The sequence below is a fragment of the Myxocyprinus asiaticus genome, chromosome 39 (genome assembly GCF_019703515.2).
Source record: "Myxocyprinus asiaticus isolate MX2 ecotype Aquarium Trade chromosome 39, UBuf_Myxa_2, whole genome shotgun sequence".
In the NCBI taxonomy this organism is placed as follows: Eukaryota; Metazoa; Chordata; class Actinopteri; order Cypriniformes; family Catostomidae; genus Myxocyprinus; species Myxocyprinus asiaticus.
The window spans coordinates 39942269-39969239 of NC_059382.1; the positions used below are offsets into that span (position 1 = coordinate 39942269).

Consider the following 26971-nt stretch of genomic DNA (forward strand, 5'->3'; position numbering starts at 1 on the left):
ATGAATGAGGTGCCCATATTAATGCCCAGGGGTAAGACTGTGTCAACACCAAACCATAATATTTAGCTGAAGATATCAATGAAAAACACAGCGCTTTGCTGTTCAGGTTATGTCTTATTGACAAGTTAAACTTGTTCATCTGTTTTCAGAGCTGTTCTTGTCATTAACATTCAAGAAATGACAAAAATTATTTAAAGTTATTTGTGAAATAAAAAAGGACTTCAGCCTTTATTATGGGTGATGAAAGAAAAAACTAATTTAAAGTCTTGAAAATGCCTTGAAAAAAACACTAGCTTGGGCTGCTATGATTACACAAGTAATGGACCAAAACGATGTGATGCTTTCAGCTCAAGACAGAGAATGATTCACAAGATGGCAGATTCATTAGACTAACATTTATTTATTTACTAATTGTATTAATTAATTATTTATTCATTTATATATATTCTCAGATTTAAAAATTTACATTTATAACAATATATTCGGATTTACAATTAAATATTCTGATTTAGAACTATACATTCATGACTATATACAGTACTTAGAAATACAATATATATATTTCAGGTTTTTGTCAATCTGAATAGTTATAAACCCTGAATATATATATATATATATATATATATAGTTGTGCTTAAAAGTTTGCATACCCTGGCAGAAATTGTGAAATTTTGGCATTGGTTTTGAAAATATGACTGATCATGCAAAAAAAAACTGTCTTTTATTTAAGTATAGTGATCATGTGAAGCCATTTATTATCATATAGTTGTTTGGCTCCTTTTTAAATCATAATGATAACAGAAATCACTAAATGGCCCTGATCAAAAGGTATGCAAACTTTTGAGCACAACTGTATATACATTCAGAAGTTTACATAAACTCATAAAAACTCATTTTTTAACCACTCCACAGATTTCATATTAGCAAACTATAGTTTTGTCAAGTCGTTTAGGACATCTACTTTGTGCATTACACGAGTAATTTTTCCAACAATTGTTTACAGACATATTGTTTCACTTTTAATTGACTACATCACAATTCCAGTGGGTCAGAAGTTTACATTCACTAAGTTAACTGTGCCTTTAAGCAGCTTGGAAAATTCCAGAAAATTATGTCAAGCCTTTAGGCAATTTGTCAATTAGCTTCTGATAGGCTAATTGGCAAATTGGAGTTAACTGGAGGTGTACCTGTGGATGAATTTTAAGGCCAACCTTCAACCTCAGTGCCTCTTTGCTTGGCATCATGGGAAAATCTAAAGAAATCAGCCAAGACCTCAGAAAAACACATTTGGTTCATCCTTAGGCGCAATTTCCAAAAGCCTTAAGTTACCACATTCATCTGTAAAAACAGTAGTATGCAAGTATAAACACCATGGGACCATGCAGCCATCATACCGCTCAGGAAGGAGACGCATTCTGTCTCCTAGAGATGAACGTAGCTTGGTGTGAAAAGTGCGAATCAATCCCCAAACAACAGCAAAGGACCTTGTGAAGATGCTGGAGGAAGCAGGTAGACAAGTAAAAATGTCCACAGTAAAACAAGTCCTATATTGACATAACCTGAAAGGCTGCTTAGCCAGGAAGAAGCCAATGCTCCAAAACTACCATAAAAAAGCCAGACTACACTTTGCAAGTGCACATGGGGACAAAGATCTTACTTTTTGGAGAAATTTCCTCTTGTCTGATTAAATAAAAATGGAACTTTTTGGCCATAATGACTATCACTATGTTTGGAGGTAAAAGGGTGAGGCTTGCAAGCCAAAGAACACCCTCCCAACCCTGAAGCATGGGGGTGGCAGCATCATGTTGTGGGGGTGCTTTGCTGAAGGAGGAACTGGTGCACTTCACAAAATATATAGCATCATGAGGAAGGAAATTTATGTGGATACAGTGGATATAAAAAGTGTACACACAAGGTTTTTGTGATGTAAAAAATAAAACAAAGATAAATCATAACAAACTTTTTGTACCTTTAATGTAAAAATTACAACCTATGCAATGCCACTGAAAACCAAAATTACACATTTCAGAGAGAAAAACAAAACAAAAAACAAACTTAGAATAACTTAACTGCATAAGTGTGCACACCCTTTTATAATTGGGTATGTGGCTGTGTTCAGAATCAAGCTCATGTGAAATAGTACACACCTGTCTTTACCTGAAGTGACTCTGATTATCTCCAAATAAATCTCAGCTGTTCTTGTAGGATTTTTCTGACATCTTGGTTGCATGCTACTACAAGAGCCATGGGCCACAAAGAGCTTACAAAGCATCAACAGGATCTCATTGTTGAAAGGTATCCCTCAGGTGAGTGCTAAAAAAAAAATTCCAAGGCATTAGATATACCATGAAACACAGTGAAGACAGTCATCAACAAGTGGAGAAAGTATGACACAACAGTGACATTATCAAGAACAGGACGTCCCTCCAAAATTGATAAGAAGACAAAGAGAAAACTGGTCAGGGAGGCTGTCAAGAGGCCTACAGCAACATTAAAGGAGCTGCAGCTCTTTCTGGCAAGTACTGGTTGCTCCCTACATGTGACAACTATCTCCCGTATTCTTCATCTGTCTGGGCTATGGGGCAGGGTGGCAAGTCCGAGCCTTTTCTAATGAAAAATAACATCCAAGCCCAGCAAAAACCTATATTTAGTCTCCCAAAACTATGAGGGAAAATGTGTTATGGTCTGATGAGACAAAGATTGAACTTTTTGCCCAAAACTGTAAAAAGTATGACAACACAGCACATCAACAAAAGAACACCACACCACGGTGAAGCATGGTGGTGGCTGCTTATCTTCAGCTGGAACTGGGGCTTTAGTGAAGGTGGAGGGAATCATGAATAGCTCCAAGTACCAGTCAATTTTGGCACAGAACCTTCTGGCGTCTGCTTGAAAGCTGAAAATCTTTCAGCGTGACAATGATCCAAAGCACACATCCAAATCAACAAAAGAATGGCTTCAGCAAAAAAAAGATTAATATTTTGGAATGGCCCAGCCAGAGCCCGGACCTGAATCCTATAGAAAATCTGTGGGGGGACCTGAAGAGGCCTGTACACAGGAGATGCCATCGCAATTTGACAGATCTGGAACATTTTTGCAAAGAAGAGTGGGAAAATATTCCCAAGTCAATATGTGCCAAGCTAACAGACTCTTATCCAAAGAGACTGAGTGCTGTAATAAAATCAAAGGGTGCTTCAACTAAGTATTAGTTCAGGGATGTGCACACTTATGCAGTTAGGTTATTCTATTTTAAGAATAAAATAAGGTAAATTTTTTATTTTTTTTTATTTTGTTTCTCTGAAATGTGTCACTTTGGTTTTCAGTGGCATTGCATAGGTTGTAATTTTTACATTAAAAGTGCAAAACTTCTGATATGATTTATCTTTGTTTAATTTTTTACATCAAAAAATCTGTTTTAACAGGGGTGTGTAGACTTTTTTTATCCACTGTATATTGAAGAAACATCTCAAGACATCGGCCATGAAGTTAACGCCCGGTCGCAAATGGGTCTTCCAAATGTACAATGACCCAAAGCATACCCCCAAAGTTGTGGCAAAATGGCTTAAGGACAACAAAGTCAAGGTATTGGAGTGGCCATCACAAAGCTCTGACCTCAATCTGATAGAAAATTTGTGGGCAGAACTGAAAAAGCGTGTCCGAGCAAGGAGGCCTACAAATCTGACTCAGTTACACCAGTTCTGTCTGGAGGAATGGGCCAAAATTCCAGCAACATATTGTGAGAAGCTTGTAGAAGACTACCCGAAATTTTTGACCCAAGTTAAACAATTTAAATGCAATGTTATGAAATACTAACAAAGTGTATGTAAACTTCTTACCCACTGGGAATATGATGAAAGAAATAAAAGCTGAAATAAATCATTCTCTCCATCTCTCAATTATCCTGACATTTCACATTCTTAAAATAAAGTAGTGATCCTAACTGACCTAAGACAGGGAATATTTTCTACGATTAAAAGTCAGGACTTGTGAAAAACTGAGTTTAAATGTATTTGGCTAAGGTGTATTTGAGGTCTGCAACCTGACCCGGGCCCGACGGGACTCGAGAACCCAACCCGTTTTTCAAGTAGGACTTCGGGTTGGGGTCGGGTTCAGGTTTGTCTTTAATGAAAAAAGAAACAGGCTTATCAAACTTGTTTCGCACACGCGAAAGACACGCACGAATGGACAAGTTAGGGGCCATTCACACCGAACGTGTTTTTGCACATGACTGTTCTGTTTTCCCATTGTTAAAACATATGCTGGACAAATGTCTTTGAAATTTGCACCACATCTCGCTTTTTCTTCAGTGTCTCGCGCTGGACTGGCATATTTTTAAAACCAGGTCAAGTTAAAAAGAACTTCAAATTGTCAAAAACGCATGTTGAGGGGGTCGCGTGGCCCCATGCAAGGGTCGGACGTGTGAATGGCGAGCTCTGCGCACGTTGCTAATTTTTAATACTTTTTGTGTCATAAACTGTTGAGATTCTATACACCCTGTTCCATAACTGTTCTATGAAGACAATATGTCAAAGAATTCAAAATCCTCGGGCTCTGGAGACATTAAAAGACACTTACGTGCTCAAGCTGATACCCCAGACAGGGCCGCAGACCAGGGACTCAGTTTGGAAGGTGCGGCGGGAGAGAGTCAGCATCAACTGTCGAGCATGTCAGCAGTGCTGGCGAAGGTCGTTGCTGACTTGGAGGATCTTGCTGTAATACGTCGATCGATCACTGCCATGGAGATGAAATTCACTGAGTTGGTTACAAGAGTGTTGGACGGTGAGAAACGGATCAATTATCTGGAGTCATCGGAGAGAGAATTATCTGCTAACCTGCTAGCGACCAAGACAGACTTGGAATGTGTTTGGGAAAAGTTGTAAGACTTAGAGAATCGTAGCGAAACAACATCAGAATTGTTGGAATTCCTGAGATCGAAGAAGGCTGAGATATGGTGAAATTCCTAGATGAGCTCTTCCCGAGTCTGCTTGACATAACAGGCCATAAGCTGGAAATCGAGCAAGCTTACAGAGTTCTGGCTCGGAGATCCGCTGAGGGAGACAGGCCTCGATCAATTCTGGCCAAATTTCTGAGATCATCTGATAAAAATCTTGTGTTATGCGAGGGGAGGAGTAAAAGAAGGCTTTCTTGGAAGAACCACAGCATTTTCTTGTCCCCAGAACTTGTGAATTTGACAAGAGACTCACTGAATGTTCACTTGACTGTCCGAGGAACTAAGCGCCTTCCTTGTTCCCTATCTGTCACTCACTCGACGTTGGTGTCGATGTAGTGACACTAGGGGTCACTCTTGGGAGCCCGAGACACCTCTGGTCTTTGATAAAAGGCCAATGAAAATTGGCGAGTGGTATTTGCATGCCACTCCCCCGAACATACGGGTATAAAAGGAGCTGGTATGCAACCACTCATTCAGATTTTCTCTTCGGAGCCGAACGGTCATGCTCATTGAGCTGAATACTACTGTTCATTCACCTGCTGGATCTGATGGCGCATTTCAGCGGCTTCTCCCTCCTCTGCACTGGTGCACTGCAGAGAACGCCCCTGGGCGCTTCGGCAGAAAAACTAGAGAGTATATTTTCTGAAAGAGCATTGTTTCCCTCTAAAAGAGTATATATTTCTCTAAAAGAGCGCACACACGGAACGTCTTTTTAAAGACGCGTCTTTTTAAAGATGCTTTTCCGATTGTGTGTTATTCCTGGTTGTGCTCGTTATCTCTCGCCTTCTAACGGTCACGATCACTGTCTTTCATGTCTGGGCACTGCTCACGCGGAGACAGCGTTCGTGGATGGTCACATTCTCATTGTGAGAATGTGTCCATGGCAACGTTGCGGTCGCGGCTCGCCTTCGTAAGGAAGCGAGCCACCCCAGAGGCTCCCGCCTCAGTCCTTTTACCCACGGGTTTGAGGCCAGCGCGGCTAGCACTGGGGGCGATTTGGGGACCCCAATGGGAACGCCTCCGCCGGGTATCCCCCGCGGACCTCCCATTCCCCAGCACGCTCGTCTGCCCCGATCGGGCTTCCGGGTGAGTCCGCCGGCTCGTCTCACAGCGAGTTCGACCTCTTATTCGGAGCCCGCGAAAGTGATGAGCTCTCGAGCGCAGCATCGGAGAGCGGGCTCGTCCAGTCGGAAGCCTCAGCTGGGCTCCTCCCTTCGGGGTCGATCGCCCAGTCACAGGCTGACGCGGAGATGACGACATGCTTTCCCGGACAGCCGCGAGCGTCGGTTAGAGTGGATTTCACCGCTCTTCCCTGAACCCTCGCGGCTCTGTGATTGGTTCCTGGGCTCGCGGCGCCGCTCAAAGCCACGCCCCGCCCCGTTCCTTTCTTCCCGGAAGTGCATGAAGAGCTGACAAGGTCGCGGGAGGCACCTTTTACTGCCCGGTCCCGATCTTTTCAGCTTCCCTGCTCTCACTACCCTCGATGGTGGGGCGGCCAAGGGTTATTTGGCAGTCCCCCGGTGGATAAAGGCGCTCGCGGTGCACCTATGCCCGCAGAGCGCCGCCACCTGGCGCGGGTGCCCAAAGCCCCCGTCCAAGGCCTGTAGGTTTACGTCGTCTCTGACGGTCAAAGCCTATGGCGCTGCTGGACAAGCCGCCTCCGCCCTGCACGCCATGGCTCTCCTGCAAGTCCGCCAAGGCGCTAAAGGAACTGCACGAGGGTAGTTCCGCCCTGGGATTGATGCAGGAACTGCGCCCGGCGACCGACCTCGCTCTCCGAGCGACGGAGGTCACGGTGCGGTCTCTCGGGCGGACGATGGCCACACTAGTGGTCCAGGAGCACCACCTTTGGCTCAACCTGGTCGAGATGAGGCCGACAGGACACGATTCCTTGTTGCCCCCATTTCCCAGGCGGGCCTATTCGGCGACACCGTTGAGGACTTTGCCCAGCAGTTCTCGATGGTAGAGCAGTAGATGGATGCTAGCCGGCTTGTCCTGCCCCGGCGTGGCTCAAGATCCCGCACCCCATCTACTCATCGCCGAGGGCGTCCCCCTGCGGTGACTGCACCGGCTCCGCCACAGCCCGCCCCTCCGGCCCGGCCCCAGCGTGGAGCCCACCGCAGGAAGCCGACGCCACCCGTCTCACAGCCGGCACCGAAGAACCCACGGAGGTCTTCGAAGCGCCCCTGAGACGGGCGACCCAGGGACAACGAAACCCGCTGCTCTTGAGCTGGTAAGCAGATCTTCTTTTTGTTACCTTTTGCATTTAATTGCGCTGCATGCCCAAGTGGCTGCAGTACTCAAGAGCTCCGCAAGAGTGGTTTCCTTGTTCCCTGGGTCACATATTCGGTGTGTACGGCTGGCATCACAACCACCATCCACTACTCCATTTGGCAGGTTGGCGCTCCAGCGGCGGTCTCCCGCCCTGAGCGCCCAGCTGTGGCACAAATCCGCCCCCGATGTGACAGTCTCCACGGGTCATGAGGACAGGCCTCTTCCTCCCCCGTCCCAGGCTGTTCCGGGGGTGGTCACAAGGAGCCAGGTAAGTGCTTCGATGTCCTCGGACTCAGCACGGCCACGATGTGGTGTGGCACCTCAAGCTCCGCCCCGCCGCGAGGCCCCACCCACCGGTACATCCGATGACTTTGTCCCTTTGGTCCCCCTTGCGCGGAACTCGGACGCATGGCTTGCGCTTTCCAGTCCGTCACGAGGGCTGGTCCGGACCGTCCGACTCGGCTGCACGATTCACTTCGCTGGACATCCGCCCAGGTCCAGCGGTGTCCACTTCACCTTGGTGAAAGACGGAAACGCTGCTACCTTGCGCAGAGATCGCTACCCTCCTACGGAAGGACGTGATAGAACCTGTTCCTCCAGTCGAGATGAAGAAGGGGTTTTACAGCCCCTACTTCATTGTACCGAAAAAAGGCGGTGGGTTGCGGCCAATCTTGGACCTGCGAGTACTGAACCGGGCCTCACACAGACTCCCGTTCAAGATGCTGACGCAAAGACGCATTCTAGCGAGCGTCCGGCATCAAGATTGGTTCGCGGCGGTAGACCCAAAGGATGCGTACTTTCACGTCTCGATCCTTCCTCGACACAGACCCTTCCTGCGGTTCGCGTTCGAGGGTCAGGCGTATCGGTACAAGTCCTCCCTTTCGGCCTGTCCCTGTCTCCTCGCATCTTTACGAAGATTGCAGAGGCTGCCCTTGCCCCGTTAAGGGAGGTGGGCATTCGCATTCTCAACTATCTCGACGACTGGTTAATCCTAGCTCACTCTCGAGACGGGTTATGCGCACACAGGGACCTGGTGCTCTCACACCTCAGCCGACTAGGGCTTCGGGTCAGCTGGGAAAAGAGCAAGCTCCTCCCGGTTCAGAGCATCTCTTTTCTCGGTTTGGAGTTGGACTCAGTCTCCTTGACGGCGTACCTTACGAACGAGCGCGCCCAGTCGGTGCTGGCCTGTTTGAAGGCGTTCAAACAGAAAACAGCGGTTCCACTGAAACATTTTCAGAGGCTCCTGGGGCATATGGCATCCTCAGTGGTGGCCACCCCGCTCGGGTTGATGCATATGAGGCCGCTTCAGCACTGGCTCCAGACTCGAGTCCCGAGATGGGCATGGCGCCACGGGACACGGGACGCGTGGCCATTACGTCGGTCTGTCACCGTCTTTTCAGCCCTTGGACCGACCTCTCGTTTCCACGAGCAGGTGTTCCCGCTAGAACTGGTCTCCAGGCACGTCGTGGTCACGACAGATGCCTCTGAAATGGGCTGGGGTGCTGTTGGCAACGGGCACGCAGCCGCCGGCCTCTAGATGGGTCCGCGGCTGCGTTGGCACATCAACTGCCTCGAGTTACTGGCAATTCTGCTCACCCTGCGGAGGTTCCGGCCGTTGATCCAGGGCAAGCACGTGCTAGTTCGGACAGACAGCACGGCAGCGGTAGCATATGTCAACCGCCAAGGCGGTCTGCGCTCCCGCTGTATGTCATAACTCGCCCGCCGTCTCCTCCAACGGAGTTAGCAGCACCAAGTTGCTGCATCCACTCACATCCCGGGCAACCTCAACACTCCGGTGGACGTGCCGTAACAACAGGTTATCCTCAAGGGAGAGTGGAGACTCCACCTTCAGGTGGTCCAGCTGATTTGGAGTCGATTCAGTCAGGCACAGGTGCACCTGTTCACCTCCCAAGAATCCTCCCACTGCCCGCTCTGGTACGCCCTCACCGAGGCCTTCCTCGGCATAGACGTGCTGGCACACAGCTGGTCCCCTGGCATTCGCAAATATGCGTTTTCCCCAGTGAGCCTGCTCGCACAGACCCTGTGCAAGGTCAGGGAGGACGAGGAGAAGGTCGTCCTGGTAAGCACCCTACTGGCCCGCCCAGACGTGGTGCTCGGACCTCACGCTCCTCGTGACAGCTCCCCTCAGGCAAATTCCCCTGCGGAAGGCCCTTCTTTCTCAGGGAAGGGGCACCATCCGGCACCCGCGCCCAGACCTCTGGAATCTTCATGTCTGGCCCCTGGACGGGACGCGGAAGACCTAAGCTGTCTCCCACCTGTGGTGGTAGACACGTTCACTCAGGCTAGGGCTCCCTCTACGAGGCGCCTGTATGCCTTTAAGTGGTGTCTGTTCGCTAAGTGGTGTTCTTCCCATCAGGAAGACCCCCAGAGGTGCGCAGTCAGATCAGTGCTTTCCTTCCTGCAAGAGAGGTTGGAAGGGAGGCTGTCCCCTTCCACCTTGAAGGTGTACGTTGCTGCCATAGCAGCACACCATGACGCAGTCGACGGTAAGTCCTTAGGGAAGCATGATCTGATCATCAGGTTCCTAAGAGGCGCCAGGAGGCTGAATCCCTCCAGGCCACGCCTTGTTCCCTCATCGGACCTCTGTAGTTTTTCAGGGTCTACAGGGAGCCCCCTTTGAGTTTTGCAGTCAGCCGGGCTTAAGGCACTCTCCTTGAAGACTGCCCTCCTGACTGCGCTCACTTCCATCAAGAGGGTAGGTGACCTGCAAGCGTTCTCTGTCAGCGAAACGTGCCTGGAGTTCGGTCCGGGCTATTCTCACGTGATCTTGAGACCCCCGGCCGGACTATGTGCCCAAGGTTCCCACCACTCCTTTTAGGGACCAGGTGGTGAACCTGCAAGCGCTGCCCCAGGAGGAGGCAGACCCAGCCCTGTAGTTGCTGTGTCCGGTGCACGCTTTACGCATCTATTTGGATCGCACGCAGAGCTTTAGAATCTCTGAGCAGCTCTTTGTCTGCTTTGGTGCACAGCGGAAAGGAAGCGCTGTCTCCAAGCAGAGGATCACCCACTGGCTCATTGACGCCATAACTATGGCATGTCTCGCCCAAAACATGCCGCCCCCGGTAGGGCTACGAGCCCATTCTACCCGTGGTGTAGCGGCTTCTTGGGCCCTGGCCAGAGGTGCCTCTCTAACAGACATTGCAGAGCAGCGGGCTGGGCAACACCCAACACCTTTGCAAGGTTCTACAACCTCCGGGTGGAACCGGTTTCGTCCCAGGTAGTGGCACGCAACACAAGCGGATAAGCCCGGGATAGCCGGCCGGGTGTATCGCTTGCACATAGCGCCTTCCACCTCCTTTTGAGCTGAAGATGTGCGCTGTTATTTCCCAGTAGTGTTCACAAAAGTTGTTCCCTGGTTGACTTCCTCCGAGCCCTGTGGCAGTCGAGTTTTCGGAGAGACTCGCTGCCGGCCCAGTACACGCGCTAAGAGCCCGGTTCTGGGGTAGGTGCTCCGCATGTGGCGGTTCCCTGTAAGGCTAACCCCATGTGATCTATATCTTCCGCTAGTTCGTTTCCCTACTGGCAAACTGCGTCTTCCTTGGGCAGAGCCCCTCAGTCTCCATGTTGTAGTAACTCCTCCCCCATTGGGCAGGATCTACCTTGAAGGCTCTCCACATGGTTGGAAAGACCATGTGATGTATTCTTCCACTTAAATATCCCCCCCTCTCTTGGGGCGAGGTGTGGTCTCCGCGGTGTCCTCCCCTTGGGAGGGACACCCCCCGACTAGACCTGGCGGCCCAGTCAGATAATCCCCCTTCTTTTTTAGGGAGTGGAAAAAGAGAAGGGGAAAGAGGCCACGACTGCGTTAAGCCTGTCTCTATCTCTGGGTAGTCGACTTGTCCCCAAAAAGGGCCGTTCGACACTCATAACTGTGTTGGGGGAGGTTACGTGTCGATCAGGTGCGCTGGCTATGAGGCACACAGCAAGTCTGCCCACCACACACCGCCAGTTCACGTAACACAGTTCAGCCTTGTGGCGTTTTGTATAGGGACCCCTAGTGTCACTACATCGACACCAACGTCGAGTGAGTGACAGATAGGGAACGTCATGGTTACTGGTGTAACCTCCGTTCCCTGATGGAGGGAACGAGACGTTGGTCCCTCCTGCCACAACGCTGAACTACCCACTGAAATGGCCGGACCTTATATCGGCTCCTCAGCATAAAACCTGAATGAGTGGTTGCATACCAGCTCCTTTTATACCCGTATGTTCGGGGGAGTGGCATGCAAATACCACTCGCCAATTTTCATTGGCCTTTTATCAAAGACCAGAGGTGTCTCGGGCTCCCAAGAGTGACCCCTAGTGTCACTACATCGACACCAATGTCTCGTTCCCTCCATCAGGGAACGGAGGTTACACCAGTAACCATGACGTTTCTTTTTGTGCTGGTTCCGCTAGCGGCTGGAGTATGTTTTGTGGAGTAACACTTCTTTGGGACAGTTTGTGGATGAATCTGCACGTTCTTTGTGCTTATGCCTCCTGCTGGTTGGAGTTTGTATTGTGGAATATTTCTTGCAAAACATTGGAGTGTTAAGGGCATTTTTTTGCACTCATGTAACAGCCGAGTGGACCTGACTCACTGAACTGTCCGACGAAACTGGGTGCCTTTTTTGTTTCTTTTTGTGCTGGTTCCGCCTAGCGGCTTGAGTTTGTTTTGTAGAAGAACACACCTTCGGAACAGTTATGTGGATGAATCTACATGTCTTTGTATTTATCACCTATTGGCCAGAGTTTGTTTTATAGATTATTTTCTGTTGTGTAATTCTGTCTCACAAAATTTGTACAGAAAAACCGGGCTTGAGCAATCTGACGGAAAATTTGTCGTGGGGTCTCTCATAGGCGTACATGGACTGTTTGAGTTTAGAGGGATGGACGCCGGTTGGTGCTGTCGTGCGCGGGGTTAATGCGCACGTTTTTCTTTTTCTGTTTTTTTGGTTCGGGGGGAAGATCGGGGTTTGATTGTTGCACTAATGTTGGAATGGGGTTTTTTTATTTTATTTTTGACACACAATCTCTTTTTTCTAATATGTCAAAATGTCAGATGTTAATATGAGTGGATTGTCTCTCTCCACGTGGAATGTGAATGGATTTAGGCATCCCATAAAAAGAAGGAAGGTTATTTATTTTCTTAAACGTAAGAAATATGATATATACCGCAAGAAGCTGAAAAATTTGGAAAGATATGGGGTGGACATGTTTACTTTAGTGCTGACTCAAGTAAGAGCAGGGGAGTCATTACATTAATAAGTAAACATCTATAATTCAAATGTCTCAAACAGATTAATGATAAATTAGGAAGAGTCATTATTGTTTTAGCAGAAATTCAGGGGCAAAGGTTGATTTTGGCTAATATTTATGCACCTAACGTTGATGATCAGGGCTTTTTTATAGATCTTGAAGGGAAGTTGCAAGCCGCTGGCACACTTCATGATATAATATTTGGAGGAGACTTTAATCTATTGATGTACTTAGTCCTTGATCATAGTGAAGCAAAAGTGTGTAAGCCCCCTAAAGCAACATTGAAGCTTCACAGGATGTGTAAAATTCTTGGTCTTAAAGATATTTGGAGACTTTTGAACCCATCTGGCAGGGACTACACATTTTTTTCATCAGTCCATAAGATTTATTCTAGAATAGATTTTTTTTTTATATCTAAGTCCCTCATTTCATCTGTTATGGATTGCTCAATTGGAAACATCTTAGTCTCAGATCACGCCCTGGTGAGTTTAGAGGTGTTGCCACATACGGAGAAAAATAAATCATATAGTTGGCACTTTAATGTATCCCTTTCGCAAAATCATGAATTCCAACAATTGTTAAAGGCTGAAATCAATGTTTATATGGAGGCCAACTGATCCTCAGTATCCTCTGTGGGCGCGGCTTGGGAGGCACTTAAAGCGGTTCTTAGGGGTCGGATCATACAGTATGCCTCATTCATCAAAAAGTCCAAAGCACGAGAACTCGTGGAGTTGGAAGGGAATATTAAAAGAACCGATGCGGAGCTGAAGTGCCGAATGTTGTCTGATGGCCTCAGAGAATTTACCTGATTGAAATACAGATATAATACTATTTTGTCATGGAAGGTGGAGCTTTGGCTATTCAGGGCAAGACAGTCATACTTTGAGTCAGGGGACAAAGCAGGGAAGCTTTTGGCTAGATATATAAAGCAGAGAGAGTCTTTTTCTACCATTCCCTCAAAGAAATCTGCTGGTGGTGAAATTTTTAACTTGGCCATTGATATTAATAATGCTTTTAAAGAATTCTGTCTTGATCTTTATAGTTCCACATCTTCGTCTACTGATGAAGATATTAGAAACTTGGTGGAACCATTAGAACTCCCTAAATTGATGAATGAGCAAAAAAATTCTCTTGATTCTGAGTTAAACTTGGAGGAGCTTGGCGAGGTAATTGGGGCCTTGCCTACAGGCAAGGCTCCGGGGCCAGATGGCTTTGCCGCTGAACTATTTAGATCTTATGCTACAGAACTGGCTCTACTTTTGGTAGAAGTTTATACGGAATCATTAAAGAATGGAAAGCTTCCGCCAACCATGACACAAGCCCGGATCAGTCTGATACTTAAAAAGGACAAAGATCCAAGCAGGTGTAAGAGTTACTGTCCAATTTCCCTGATCCAGTTCTATAAGTATTTACAGCTGCACCACCTGCTCTGTACTGTTTTTGGGAGAAGTTTACACCCCCCTAAAGCAGCAGATACTCTGGGAGTGGTGATTACTGCTTTTGGAAAAGGTCATGAGGCATCAGTGTATTACTCCCTGCTAGTCTGGGGGATGGAGCTTTAACTTCTATCAAGAGAGTATGGGAGAAAGATTTAAACTTGGTATTGGAGGAGGGAGTGTGGACTAGGATTCTAAAAAAACATCAAGTCTGCATCTAGAGATGCAAGGGTGTGCCTTATGCAATTCAAGATTTTACATAGATTCTATTGGACCCCCTCTAGATTGTATAGGCTTGGTCTTAAAGACACACCCACTTGCTGGTGATGTCAATCAAAAGATAAAGACACAACCCATGTCTTTTGGGCGTGTGTTAAGATCCAAGAATTTTGGTTGAAGATTCAGAGTTTTATGTGTGAGGTATTGGACACTCAAATTTTATTTTGCCCCAGACTCTGTATTTTAGGCAATGGGGCGGTCATCAATATAGAGAATAAGCACATAAAAACTAACTAGCATTATGAACGCCAGACAGATAGTTTTAAGGGGATGGAAGTCGGCTGGAGCACCCCCATTTCAGGAGTGGTGCTCGGAGATGGGCAGGGTGGCAGCTTTTGAAGAGGGGTCATCCAGAAGACTGGGGAATTTAGGGGGTAATAGTGAGGGTTAAATATTGATTCTGTTTGTGTATGTTTTGCTTTTCTTTGTTTAATAGGTGAATCAATAAAAAATTGAATCATAAAAAAACTATGTCTGTCAACAGAATAAAATAATCATGATTCATCTAAAAAAAAAAAAAAAAAAAAACTGTTGAGACATCTGCACTCTGTTTCATTCTTTATGGTGCGTCTAGATTGTTTTCAGCACAGCTGTCACAAAGATTCAACATTCTAAACAAGTTCAGGCTGCATAGAGGGGGCTGTTGCATTGTTTCATATTATTCCATATTGTTCTGCACCAAGTGAAGTTTCAGCAAATAAAATTAATTCAGTGCTTTTTTTCCTTCTGCTCTAGTGTACTAAGGGGCTGCCATGCTTTTTTAAAACTGTGTATGTTTACTGTTTAAGTATTGTTACAAATGTTGCCTATATGCTTACATAAAATATAGCCTATTGCAACAGTACTTTGAGACATTTATGTGCCCAAGATTCAACATGGTAGAAACGCTCCATATATGTTCTCTGCAGTGCATGGGTGTTATTAACAGATCCATCTTCACTGCTTGGCAGGACCTTCAGGCTGAACTCAAGAGTTCAGAGTGGACATGAGGAGGACTTCTCTGAGCGTCCCTGAATCAGGTCAAAGATCAGCACTAGGGCTTCACAGGAGGTTTTGCAGCAGAACAATGGTGGTAAAAGTCAAATTAGCCGTGTGTTGAGTGTTGCAGGTGTGATCCTGAAGTGCTCGATCAATTACTGCCACAGAGCAACTGAAAGCCTTCTGTTCTCACTCAATAATGTTTGGTGATGTGTATGTAATTAACAAATGCTTGAGTTTAGTACAGAGTTTATGGACATTGTGGGTCATAGGTTGTGAGTGAATGAAATGGATGAGGAGTTGAAAAGCTGCATATTGAATCTCTCTGATCATATAAAGCCAGACCTGCACTATCCAGACCAACAACTGCATGGAATCAGACACACTCAGACCACTTAGGAAGACCCTGAATGTGTATGTGACTGGATAAACGGACCAGGTTTCCTGTGCACAGAACAATTATGAATGGTAATATTCATATCTTCTTCTATTTGTACTTGTACTGAATTCTGTATTTGCTGTACATTGGGCATATGCTGACTGTAAATTTTTGGGGGTGGCATCCACATTTAAACTGAATCTGTTAAATTAGCGATCTGTTTGTGCACAGCTTACAGAGTCACTTCAAATTTTTCTATGGTTGAAATATTGATAACCACACACTGTTTGGTCTCAATAGCCATCAACAACAACAACAAAAAAAATGGACGCCAAATGTTTAACCCATTTCACATTAACGTTTTTGACCAAATGTATTTTTGCAATCAGAGACATAAATGTTTTTATATAATGCCATTGCCAGAAGCAGCATGCTCTCTCGCCCACATAAAGTTTACCACTATCAATTAAGTACAGTTCTGTAAATTGTGGTTGTCACTACCCGAATGTTTCAGGAGTGAATTCGGTTGTAGAATGTGATTGTCACTCCCATAAATAAGAAAACTCATTATGTACAGAACAGTGTTGGGGAGTAAACTAAAAGTAGCAACCCTACTAACTTAACTAGTGCACATTTTTCAGAAGTGTGACAGTAGTTCAACCATTTCACAATATTGTAGCTTTTCCAGTAACGAGCATCACTTCCCAACGAGTCACAAAACCTTTGTCTATTTGTCACATTATATTGTGAACACAGCATTGGAGTCGCGGGAGCAATCAAACATGCTAACCTAAACCATCCTCTCTCTCATGAAGCACTGGGAAAAACAAATCTTTTAAGTGAGGTTGTTCTTTCGGACAGTGCATGTAAACAGACCGGTTACATTAAACGATTCACTTATTTTTAGCATTTGGAACTCTGATTAATTTTAGTGAATCAGTACTTTCAGACAGATCATGGAAATGAACTAGTTCACATTAATGACTCACTGATTCACTTGAGGCCCATGCAGCCTTAAAGGGACTTTGCCTTGTTTTTTGAAGTGCAATATTTAGTTAATTGTTGCTGTTTATCACTATATTTAGATTTAGTTATGTAAAAATGTTGTTTCCTACTTTTATTTTGTATACTAAATATACATTTTTGTTCATTTTAATGCTATCATCCTATTTGTTTAACACTTACGAAAGTTAACCACGGTTTTACTATCGGAATATTCTAGTAACCATGGTAAATCTTGGGTTACTGTGGTTTTACTACAAATACCATGGTTAAATTATGGTTACTGAAGTAAACCTTTGGTTAATTTTCATGAAAACTACTGTGTAATGAACTGTACTATGAAAATGTTGTGTGTGTGTGTGTGTGTGTGTGTGTGTGTGTGTGTGTGTGTGTGTGTGTGTGTGTGTGTGTGTGTTTGTATTTGTGTGTGTGTTGTGTGTGTGCACATGTCCGAGGACTTTAGGTGCAAACACACATCCACATACAGTATGTGCTCATCTAAAGGATTGGGATACTCCTGAACATTTAATATTTCTGTATTTTGTAGTCTAATTCATTCATTTCTAATGGCCGGTCATTTTTGACCGAAGAAAATGCTCAACATTTTTTTTTAAGATACCATATGTGAACAAAGTCAAGGAATTTTATTCCAATTGGATTAAGAAAAAAAAAAAAAAAAAAAAGATCTGTAAGGAAAAAAAAAATTGTCCAGGTCAAAATGTCACGCTAATTATATATTTTAAATATAATATTTTAAATATAAAAATATTGACTTCTTTAAATAGCTTCAATGTAGTTAGCTACGTACTTTCTGTTAGTAGCTTGTAATGTAGATAAGTTCTTTTTAAAATAGTAGCCTGACTGTAGTTTATATTTAACTAAGTTAAGTTATAAGTAGGTTGTAGCTACCGTGGGAAGCTACAGTTTCAAAGCAGCTTCCCCAACACTGGTGGCAGCCATTGTAGCATGACCTGTCTCTCATGAGAATATCTGATCTGATGCTCATCTCTCTGTAGTGTCTGGTTGTTCTTTGGCCCTGCCTTGTTCTCCTGATGATGAGCGGACGTGCGCTAAAGCTCCTGAAGTTGCCAGTGTCAGAGTTCAGCTGGAGATGCAGAGCCTGTGGCAGCAGTTTGATCAACTGGGCACTGAAATGATCGTCACAAAGGCTGGAAGGTTCCGACACTTATTACATCATTACATCTGTTATAACCTCTGATTTTAATATTTTTCTGAGGAATAGATAAGTGGTTATTGCTCGTGCAAAACAATGCCATGATGCTAGTTGTTTGCTCATTGCTTTGCAGTTGCTAGGTGGTTATTTGCTAGCCTAAGTGAAAAGAGTCTGCCCTTAAGTCTCTATGATATTCTAGTCTCTAGATTTGGCTCGAGTCCTTCCTTCAATGTAAGTGTACAGGATTTTGTTCACAATTTTATCATCCGCCAGGTGAAAAAAAAAGAAAAAGTCTCATTAGAAAAGGAATAGCACATCTCTTCTCAACAAGCAGCACGATTTAAAGTATTCTTCAAACTAGTTTAACACTTAGGGTTAGGGGTTTGTTCGAATCAAATCATTAACTCTAAGTATGAACAATGATAATAGATATGCTTGCCTTAGCAAACAGCACTAATTAGCATATGTTGTTATCATTATGTTGTCATCACTTTAGTACGATTAAGCACATGGATGCTGTATTGTTGCTTGTTTTCCAACAGAAGGATGTTCCCTACATTTCAAGTGCACATCTCAGGCATGGACCCTGCAGCAGAATATGTTCTTCTAATGGACTTCATTCCAGTGGATGATAAACGATACAGGTGTCAGAATCTCAAACATTGTTCCAAACAGTGCTCGAAGACAAATCTGGGTACATCTGGTAAATGTGCAGTTTTGTTTTGTTTTGTTTTTAAGAAATGTTGAGACAGGGGGGTAGAGAGAAACCAAAAAATGATTGATTGTTTAATGTTGGAAGTCAACATGAAATCAAAACTGACTCTCATTACTTCTGTGGTTACTTCCATCAATGTTAACCTTTAGTCAAATAGCTTGACAGCTTAGTTAAAGACCTAAGGTATGTAACAATGTTTGGGGAAACACCTATGCATTTAAGGGTTAATACATTTACATTTGGCAGACACTTTTATCCAAAGCGACTTACAGTGCCCTTATTACAGGGACAATCCCCCTGGAGCAACCTGGAGTTAAGTGCCTTGCTCAAGGACACAATGGTGATGGCTGTGGAATTGAACCAACAACCTTTTGCTTACCAGTTCAGTGCTTTAGTCCACCACTCCATATATTTCAATATGTGAACCCCAACACACAAGGAACATAACACATGCATTTTAATTTGACCCAATAGTTTCCATAACTCACTGTAACTGCCCTCTAATGGACCATTCAACATACCAGCAATGAACATAGCACTAAGTATATCTCCTAGAAACACAATTCCTAAAGGAACGGATCCTCTTTGATCTGAAAGGGGGCTATCTTGGAGATTATTGATGTTCCTATTTGCAGGTATGCTTTCCATAGCTCTTCCTGGCTGGTTGCTGGTCGTGGAGATGTAGCTGCTCCAGGAAGAGTTCATTTCCACCCAGATTCACCTGCACGGGGGGCTCAGTGGGGAAAACAGACAGTGTCGTTTGATCGACTCAAACTCACCAACAACCTGCTGGATGATAATGGCCATGTAAGTCACACACACATATACAGGTGCATCTCAATAAATTAGAATATCGTGGAAAAGTTCATTTATTTCAGTAATTCAACTAAAATTGTGAAACTCGTTTATTAAATAAATTCAGTGCACACAGACTGAAGTAGTTTAAGTCTTTTGTTCTTTTAATTGTGATGATTTTGGCTCACATTTAACAAAAACCCACCAATTCACTATCTCAAAAAATTAGAATATGGTGACATGCCAATCAGCTAATCAACTCAAAACACCTGCAAAGGTTTCCTGAGCCTTCAAAATGGTCTCTCAGTTTGGTTCACTAGGCTACACAATCATGGGGAAGACTGCTGATCTGACAGTTGTCCAGAAGACAATCATTGACACCCTTCACAAGGAGGGTAAGCCACAAACATTCATTGCCAAAGAAGCTGGCTGTTCACAGAGTGCTGTATCCAAGCATGTTAACAGAAAGTTGAGTGGAAGGAAAAAGTGTGGAAGAAAAAGATGCACAACCAACCGAGAGAACCACAGCCTTATGGTTGTCAAGCAAAATCGATTCAAGAATTTGGGTGAACTTCACAAGGAATGGACTGAGGCTGGGGTCAAGGCATCAAGAGCCACCACACACAGACGTGTCAAGGAATTTGGCTACAGATGTCGTATTCCTCTTGTTAAGCCACTCCTGAACCACAGACAACGTCAGAGGCGTCTTACCTGGGCTAAGGAGAAGAAGAACTGGACTGTTGCCCAGTGGTCCAAAGTCCTCTTTTCAGATGAGAGCAAGTTTCGTATTTCATTTGGAAACCAAGGTCCTAGAGTCTGGAGGAAGGGTGGAGAAGCTCATAGCCCAAGTTGCTTGAAGTCCAGTGTTAAGTTTCCACAGTCTGTGATGATTTGGGGTGCAATGTCATCTGCTGGTGTTGGTCCATTGTGTTTTTTGAAAACCAAAGTCACTGCACCCGTTTACCAAGAAATTTTGGAGCACTTCATGCTTCCTTCTGCTGACCAGCTTTTTAAAAAGATGCTGATTTCATTTCCCAGCAGGATTTGGCACCTGCCCACACTGCCAAAAGCACCAAAAGTTGGTTAAATACCATGGTGTTGGTGTGCTTGACTGGCCAGCAAACTCACCAGACCTGAACCCCATAGAGAATCTATGGGGTATTGTCAAGAGGAAAATGAGAAACAAGAGAACAAAAAATGCAAATGAGCTGAAGGCCACTGTCAAAGAAACCTCGGCTTCCATACCACCTCAGCAGTGCCACAAACTGATCACCTCCATGCCACGCCAAATTGAGGCAGTAATTAAAGCAAAAGGAGCCCCTACCAAGTATTGAGTACATATACAGTAAATGAACATACTTTCCAGAAGGCCAACAATTCACTAAAAATGTTTTTTTTATTGGTCTTATGATGTATTCTAATTTTTTGAGATGGTGAATTGGTGGGTTTTTGTTAAATGTGAGCCAAAATCATCACAATTAAAAGAACCAAAGACTTAAACTACTTCAGTCTGTGTGCATTGAATTTATTTAATACACGAGTTTCACAATTTGAGTTGAATTACTGAAATAAATGAACTTTTCCACGACATTCTAATTTATTGAGATGCACCTGTACATATCACATCTGCATTACTGCAGGGATTCAAATATATGTGCTTGTGTCTATAGATGATCCTGAACTCCATGCACCGGTATCAGCCACGACTGCACGTGGTGCTGGTGGACCGGAGCAGAAACAGTCAGCGTTACGCTCACCGCAACTTCTGCACATTCACCTTCCCAGAGACTCGCTTCATCGCAGTCACAGCTTACCAGAACCACAGGGTACCAAACACTCCAACTACCAACCAGTTATTCTTAATATAGCTTAGCCTTAAACTAATACACGTTCCCAATACTAACAATTAAGATTTATAAATTAAATGACATTTTTATTATTAAGGTTAGTGATCAAGGCTAATATTTTAGCATAAAAAAAAGTTGCTGTTTGCAAATGTTTGTTGGAACTGCGGTTTCAGGAAACACCAAATCGTTGGTAATGATGGAACTTGCGACTATAGTTGGCTAACGATGCTTTTGGGAAACGCACCCTGCATTACAATTTCCATTTCAAGGACGAGATGGACATGTAAACTCGTTAAACATTCTTAAAACAAGATACATTTTTTTGAGATGCAAAATTATATAATACACGAAGTTAAAATTAGTGAGGCTTATGTTTAAAACAAGAAAAAACGATTTGCCAGTGGGATAAGGAAAATAAACTGAATTCAACGGGAAGACATGTAATTATTTCTCACCCCATTGGCAAATATTTTTTTTTTCTTGTTTTTAAGCATAAACCTCACAAAATTTTGTTAGATATCTCTAAAACAAGACTTAATTTCTCATGTAATTTTGCTTCTCGAGTAAATGTATGTTATTTTAAAGGTGTTAAGATATTTGTATTGGAAAACAAGACAAAAATACTGAGTAAGAAAAGGATTTTTTGCAGTGTGATGATGATAGTCGCATTTATTAAATTCCTACATGCTACAAATTGATTTGTTTTTATTTATGCTTGTTTGTCTTATTGTTTATCATTTAAAATCAGCTATCTAACATTGTGTGTAAGAACAAATTCAGTCTCCAACAAATGTGTTCACATGTTTTATTCTAGTATTCTGCAGTTTCTCTGTATGATGTGTATTGTGAAATGCGATATACAGATAAAAATGACTTGACTTGACTAGTACTGTGGTAAATACAGAATTATTATGACCAATTAACAACACATCATAGCTGTGTCCTGAATGACACACTTTACACTTTGCACCTACAATATACAATATGCACTATGTGTATGAATTTTAAAAGTGTAGTATCGTCCCAAATGGAACACTTCACTTTTTTTTTACTACACAGAAGCTGTTTAACAGCTGACGGAAATGACGTTTCAAATGCATGCGGTGTGCTGCCACTAGCTTTAGCACGTTAGCCAAACTCAGTTCAGCACTTGTATCTCAAATAACGTCCATATTCTTGCAGCATGGGGTGATGGTAAAGTATTCAACTGACATTTGTAAGGTTTTTGTCTATGCTGAAGTTTTGCTAGTTGCTACAATCTCCGTTATTTACAGTTGTTTTGTCAGACCAGCATTGTTGCCAGGTAACTTCCACTACATACAGCAAGCCGTGAGCGCTGAGTGCACGAAGTGTCCAACATTCCACAATCCGTGTAGACAGTTGAAGAAGTGCATCATAAGGGGACTCGTAGTACACTTCTTTTTGTTGCATTTTCAGTGTTAGCACACTACTCACACTACTTACACTACAAAATGACGTAGAATAGTGCAGAAGTGTGCGGTTTGGGACATAACTCATGTTTGACACTTAAACTCAGTAATGCATATCTTTCCACTTCATTAAAGGGATAGTTCACTCAAAAATGAAAATTCTCTCATCATTTACTCACCATGATGTCATCCCAGATGTGTATAACTTTCTTTCTTTTGCAGAACACAAATGAAGATTTTTAGAAAAATATCTCAACTCTGTAGGTCCATACAATGCAAGTGAATGGGTGCCTAAAAAAAAGCTCCAAAATCCACATAAGGGCAAAATAAAAGTACTCCAGAGGACTCTTGTGGTTAAATGCATATCTTCAGAAACTATATGATACTGTAGGTGTCGGTGAGAAACAGATCAATATTTAAGTCCTTTTTTTTTTTTTACTATAAACTCTCCTCTCTGCTCGGTCAATCTCCACTTCACTTTCGCATTCTGTTTCTTCTTTTTTTTTTTTTTTTTTTTTGCTGATTCACAGTCTTAATGCATATCGTCCCCTACTGGGCAGGGAGAAGAATTTATGATAAAAAAATTACTTAAATATTGATCTGTTTCTCACCCCCACCTATCATATTGTGTCTGAACACATGGATTTAACCACTAGAGTCATATGGATTAATTTTATGCAGACTTTATGCGGATTTAGGAGCTTCCAAATTTTGGCACCTATTCACTTCCATTGTATGGACCTACAGAGCTGAGATACTGATGTGGCATGAGGGTGAGTGAATGTTGAGATAATTGTATTTTTTGGGCAGAGGCGAACTGGCCATTCGCGAGAACCGAAACTTTTCCCAGTGTGCCGGCTGCGAAACAGGGCCACAATAATCTGAAGGGGACAGTGAAACACATTGCCACACTATCCCACAGACACCCCCCCACCCAGTCGACAACTTGACATCGCAACATGCCGAATTTTGTTCCCAGTCTGCCCCTGTTTGTGGGTAAACTATCCCTTTAAATCAACCTAACGATGAGTAGACATTGTGAAATCTTCATAAAAATCATAATAAATATTTCACATGATTTGATTTATGCAACTCTGATTGATTTCATGCATTGACTGATAAGAGTAGTTAATTAACAGCGTTATTTGTCTGTGTTGCAGTGAATCTATATCACAGTAATTTCTTTCCTATCACAGATCACCCAGCTGAAGATAGCCTGCAACCCTTTTGCAAAAGGATTTCGTACTGCAGAACCTAAAAACAGGTAAACAATAAAGGCATATATCGTTAAAGACACATTTTTAGTCATGAAAGCAGTTCACTGCCTCTAATAATCTCACATACATATGCATTCTTTCTGGTCTTTGACATGGCTTAGATACTGAATTAGAGTTTAAGTTTGTGTCTTTTCCCTAATAACTGTTGGCAAAGCAGAACTGATGTTTTGAAAAAAAAAAAAAAAATTCAGCAGGTCTGCAAACAACTCTACCGCTGACGGTCATCGCCTGCCTTTGCCGTGGAATCTGCTTGAGGGACCATCGCTGACCGGCACTGTACGTGATGACCAGAGGATACGAGATGAACAGCATCTGAACTGTGAGTCAAATCCTTTTTTCAGTGTTAATGTCAATGTCAAACTGTTTTTCAAGCAATCTGCTCCACTCTTTTCTACAGGGCATTCAAATCCTCATGACATGAATCTCCATGAAGCTCCGCTGTCATATAATGAAGGGATGGACTACGGCACAGACAGGAAGTGCAGGGAGTCACATGATCATTTCTACAGCACCCCTGTATTCTTCACGTTGCCCTGTCAGTGGGACGGCTAGGGCATATCGGAGAGAAGTCTGATTGGTTAACAGAAAAACCCTTGTGCAGTTATCGATGGTTCATTTCAGTTAATGTGTTTATTACCCTTATAGCCTACTGTTAAAATGTTTTGTCAGGTAACCAATATGTGCTTCTTGTTGTAACAAATAAATAAAAATATTAATATAAATAATACTTAATATGACTAAATCTACTTAATTATATTAGATTACATAAAATAAGTTATTTTAAGGGTCAAGTCAGACAGAAATAGTTTTATATGTTAACAAAAGCATGCTTTCAGTTTTTTACAGTGCACATTACATTTATTACAGTATACATACAGTAAATAAGTACGTACAACAAAAAAGATGAATAAATGCTAAAACCAGATGGGTGACTATAAATACAAGTTTTTACTAAATATGAGCTTATGATAGTTCTACTAAATAAGTTATAAATCTGTATTAGTTGCACAGTTGTTTCTGTAATTGTCCAGATGTTTAACTTTTAACTGCATGTGACTACAATGTATTTTAATATTACAGTAAGTGTATTGCGTTGATTATTGCATATTAATTTATTTATTTGTGTAACACTTTACATTGTTTCCTTGGCTGAGACTTTATAAAGGGATTCATTAATAAGTAATAACTCATTTGCAAATACAGTCTAAGGCATGATATGCTGTTATAACAACATGAATAGAAAGGGCGACTTTCATGCTATTCTGGCCAAATAGTGAGCATTTTAACATATATGTAATTAATGCTTAATAACACTTGTTCATTCTTAAATTAACCAAAAAAACATACAATGCACTATTCATATTAAATATTATAATAGATTACTATAGTGAGATTAAAGGTGGGATTATGTCATTTTGCTACAGTCTGCTTTGTGTAACTATTGTTTTAAACTTGTGTTGTAACTTTTCTTTTCATGTTGATGTCAAACGAATAGTTTTACCTAGTCCTAGTTACCTAAAGTTCTCTCCAAAAAACACTTTTCAGGTCTTCATGCTCAAAGACCATTAAATCGTACTAAACTTCATGTACTTGGGTTTCTAATGTTGGCAACCCCTTAATAAATGCTTCACATGTGTGCACTTTACATTAAGGTACATTTTCATACTGGTTACTAATATTGAATAGCTAAGTGTTATTAAGCATTTTTAAGCATTAAGCATTTTTAACATGTGACGCAAAATCTCCATTTTATCTCCCATGTTGATACAAACACATATCAATGATCTAGAATGCATTTGTAAATTAGTTTTTGGTCATTCCTGAACCCCCATATAAACACTTAACCAAGAAAACATTAATGTTAAAAGCCATTATTTGAATACAGTTTTTGTGACATAAAAATAAAAAATCTTACACTAAGGTAGCATAACTGTACAACTGTATACTTCTTTACAAATGCAGGTGAGGTCATGGTGCGTTTAATAAATAAACTTCAAGCCCCATAATGCATCAAGCCAGTGTGTGCAGTGTGTTCAGTGCGTTGAGCAGTGTGTTTTGTTTTAGCGAATCGGTTGGTTTGGATGATTCATTTTGATGAACCGATTAAAAAGATTCACCGAGTCATCGCTCAAGCGAAATAAATATTACTTTAAACTTTGCTGATTATACCTACGATAAATGTACATGGATTGAGTGAAATGTCGCGTTGTTTGTGATTCCAACGCACAGTTTCACTCTCGAATTGTTTTTACTGTCGAGTGATTCACAAACACTCGGCGAATCGCATTGACGGAGTCGTTCAAAGGAACCGATTCCAAAGAATGATTCATTCGCGATTCGGACATCGCTAGAGTGTGTGCGGATGCGGGGAAGATGGAGGAGGAGGCAGGAGCTGTTTGAGGACACATAGATGCGGATTATTGAGATTTGCGCCTTCAGATTGTCAAAACATTTTAACAAATTCGTTTTTGTTTTTTTTTGTTTTTTTAAAGAAGATGCGGGGATGTTATGCACTGGGAACAGTAAAGAATAATTCATATTTATATAAAGTACATTGGGCTGTGGAAAACGGGAATGGTCGGTGCGGATTGTGAATGCGGAGGATGGAGAAGACGGATGATAATAAACATGAGCGCAAATGTCCTTTAGTGGCTTTTAAGATTTGCAGTTTGCGCATTGTTTTGTATTCTGTGCATTTTGACCTCATAACGCTTCACTGAAGTCAACATAAGGATTCTATAGATTTGGAAGATGAAGGTGCCCCATCTAATTCTGTATTCATGGGCATTCGTGGCCCTCCTGCCGGTCACCTCCTCTGGTGGGAGTCCTGGTTCAGTGCTGCTCCGTGTCCCCCTGCGGCAGGGGCCTCTCTCACAGCCCGCGACCCCCCGGGGCTCCTCAAGGGCCGCCCGGACACGGAGAGGAGTCGGAGGGATGAATTTTGTAAACATGATTGACAACCTCCGCGGAAAATCAGGACAAGGGTATTACATCGAAATGGCCGTGGGCACACCGCCCCAGAAGGTGAGACTGGTTCATTGGTACACTGCCAAAATAAATGATCAAATCTGATCTTTATTATCAATGTGGCTGTGTTTGGATTGACATACTAGCATACTACTACTATACTTCTTTTAATATTTTTACTCTTTCTGTAGCATGCGGTATTTATAAG

The 26971-nt window shown here is 43.0% G+C and overlaps 2 protein-coding genes across 2 annotated transcripts in view; both read left to right on the forward strand.

The window, feature by feature from the left end:
* LOC127429993 (T-box transcription factor TBX1) lies at positions 1-24348 on the forward strand. The gene is made up of 8 exons (XM_051679389.1): positions 1-31; positions 17575-17734; positions 18275-18376; positions 19083-19254; positions 20913-21068; positions 23716-23783; positions 23991-24115; positions 24194-24348. The coding sequence occupies exons 1-8, from the start codon at positions 1-3 to the stop codon at positions 24346-24348; spliced, it is 969 nt and encodes a 322-aa protein (XP_051535349.1).
* Positions 24349-26148: 1800 nt separating this feature from the next.
* Positions 26149-26971, forward strand: part of LOC127429804 (beta-secretase 1-like) — a 33156-nt gene continuing 32333 nt past the window's right edge. Inside the window, exon 1 of the mRNA XM_051679035.1 lies at positions 26149-26820. Within this exon, the coding sequence (XP_051534995.1) occupies positions 26548-26820 (273 nt within the window). The 5' untranslated portion in view covers positions 26149-26547. The remainder of the gene's footprint in view (positions 26821-26971) is intronic.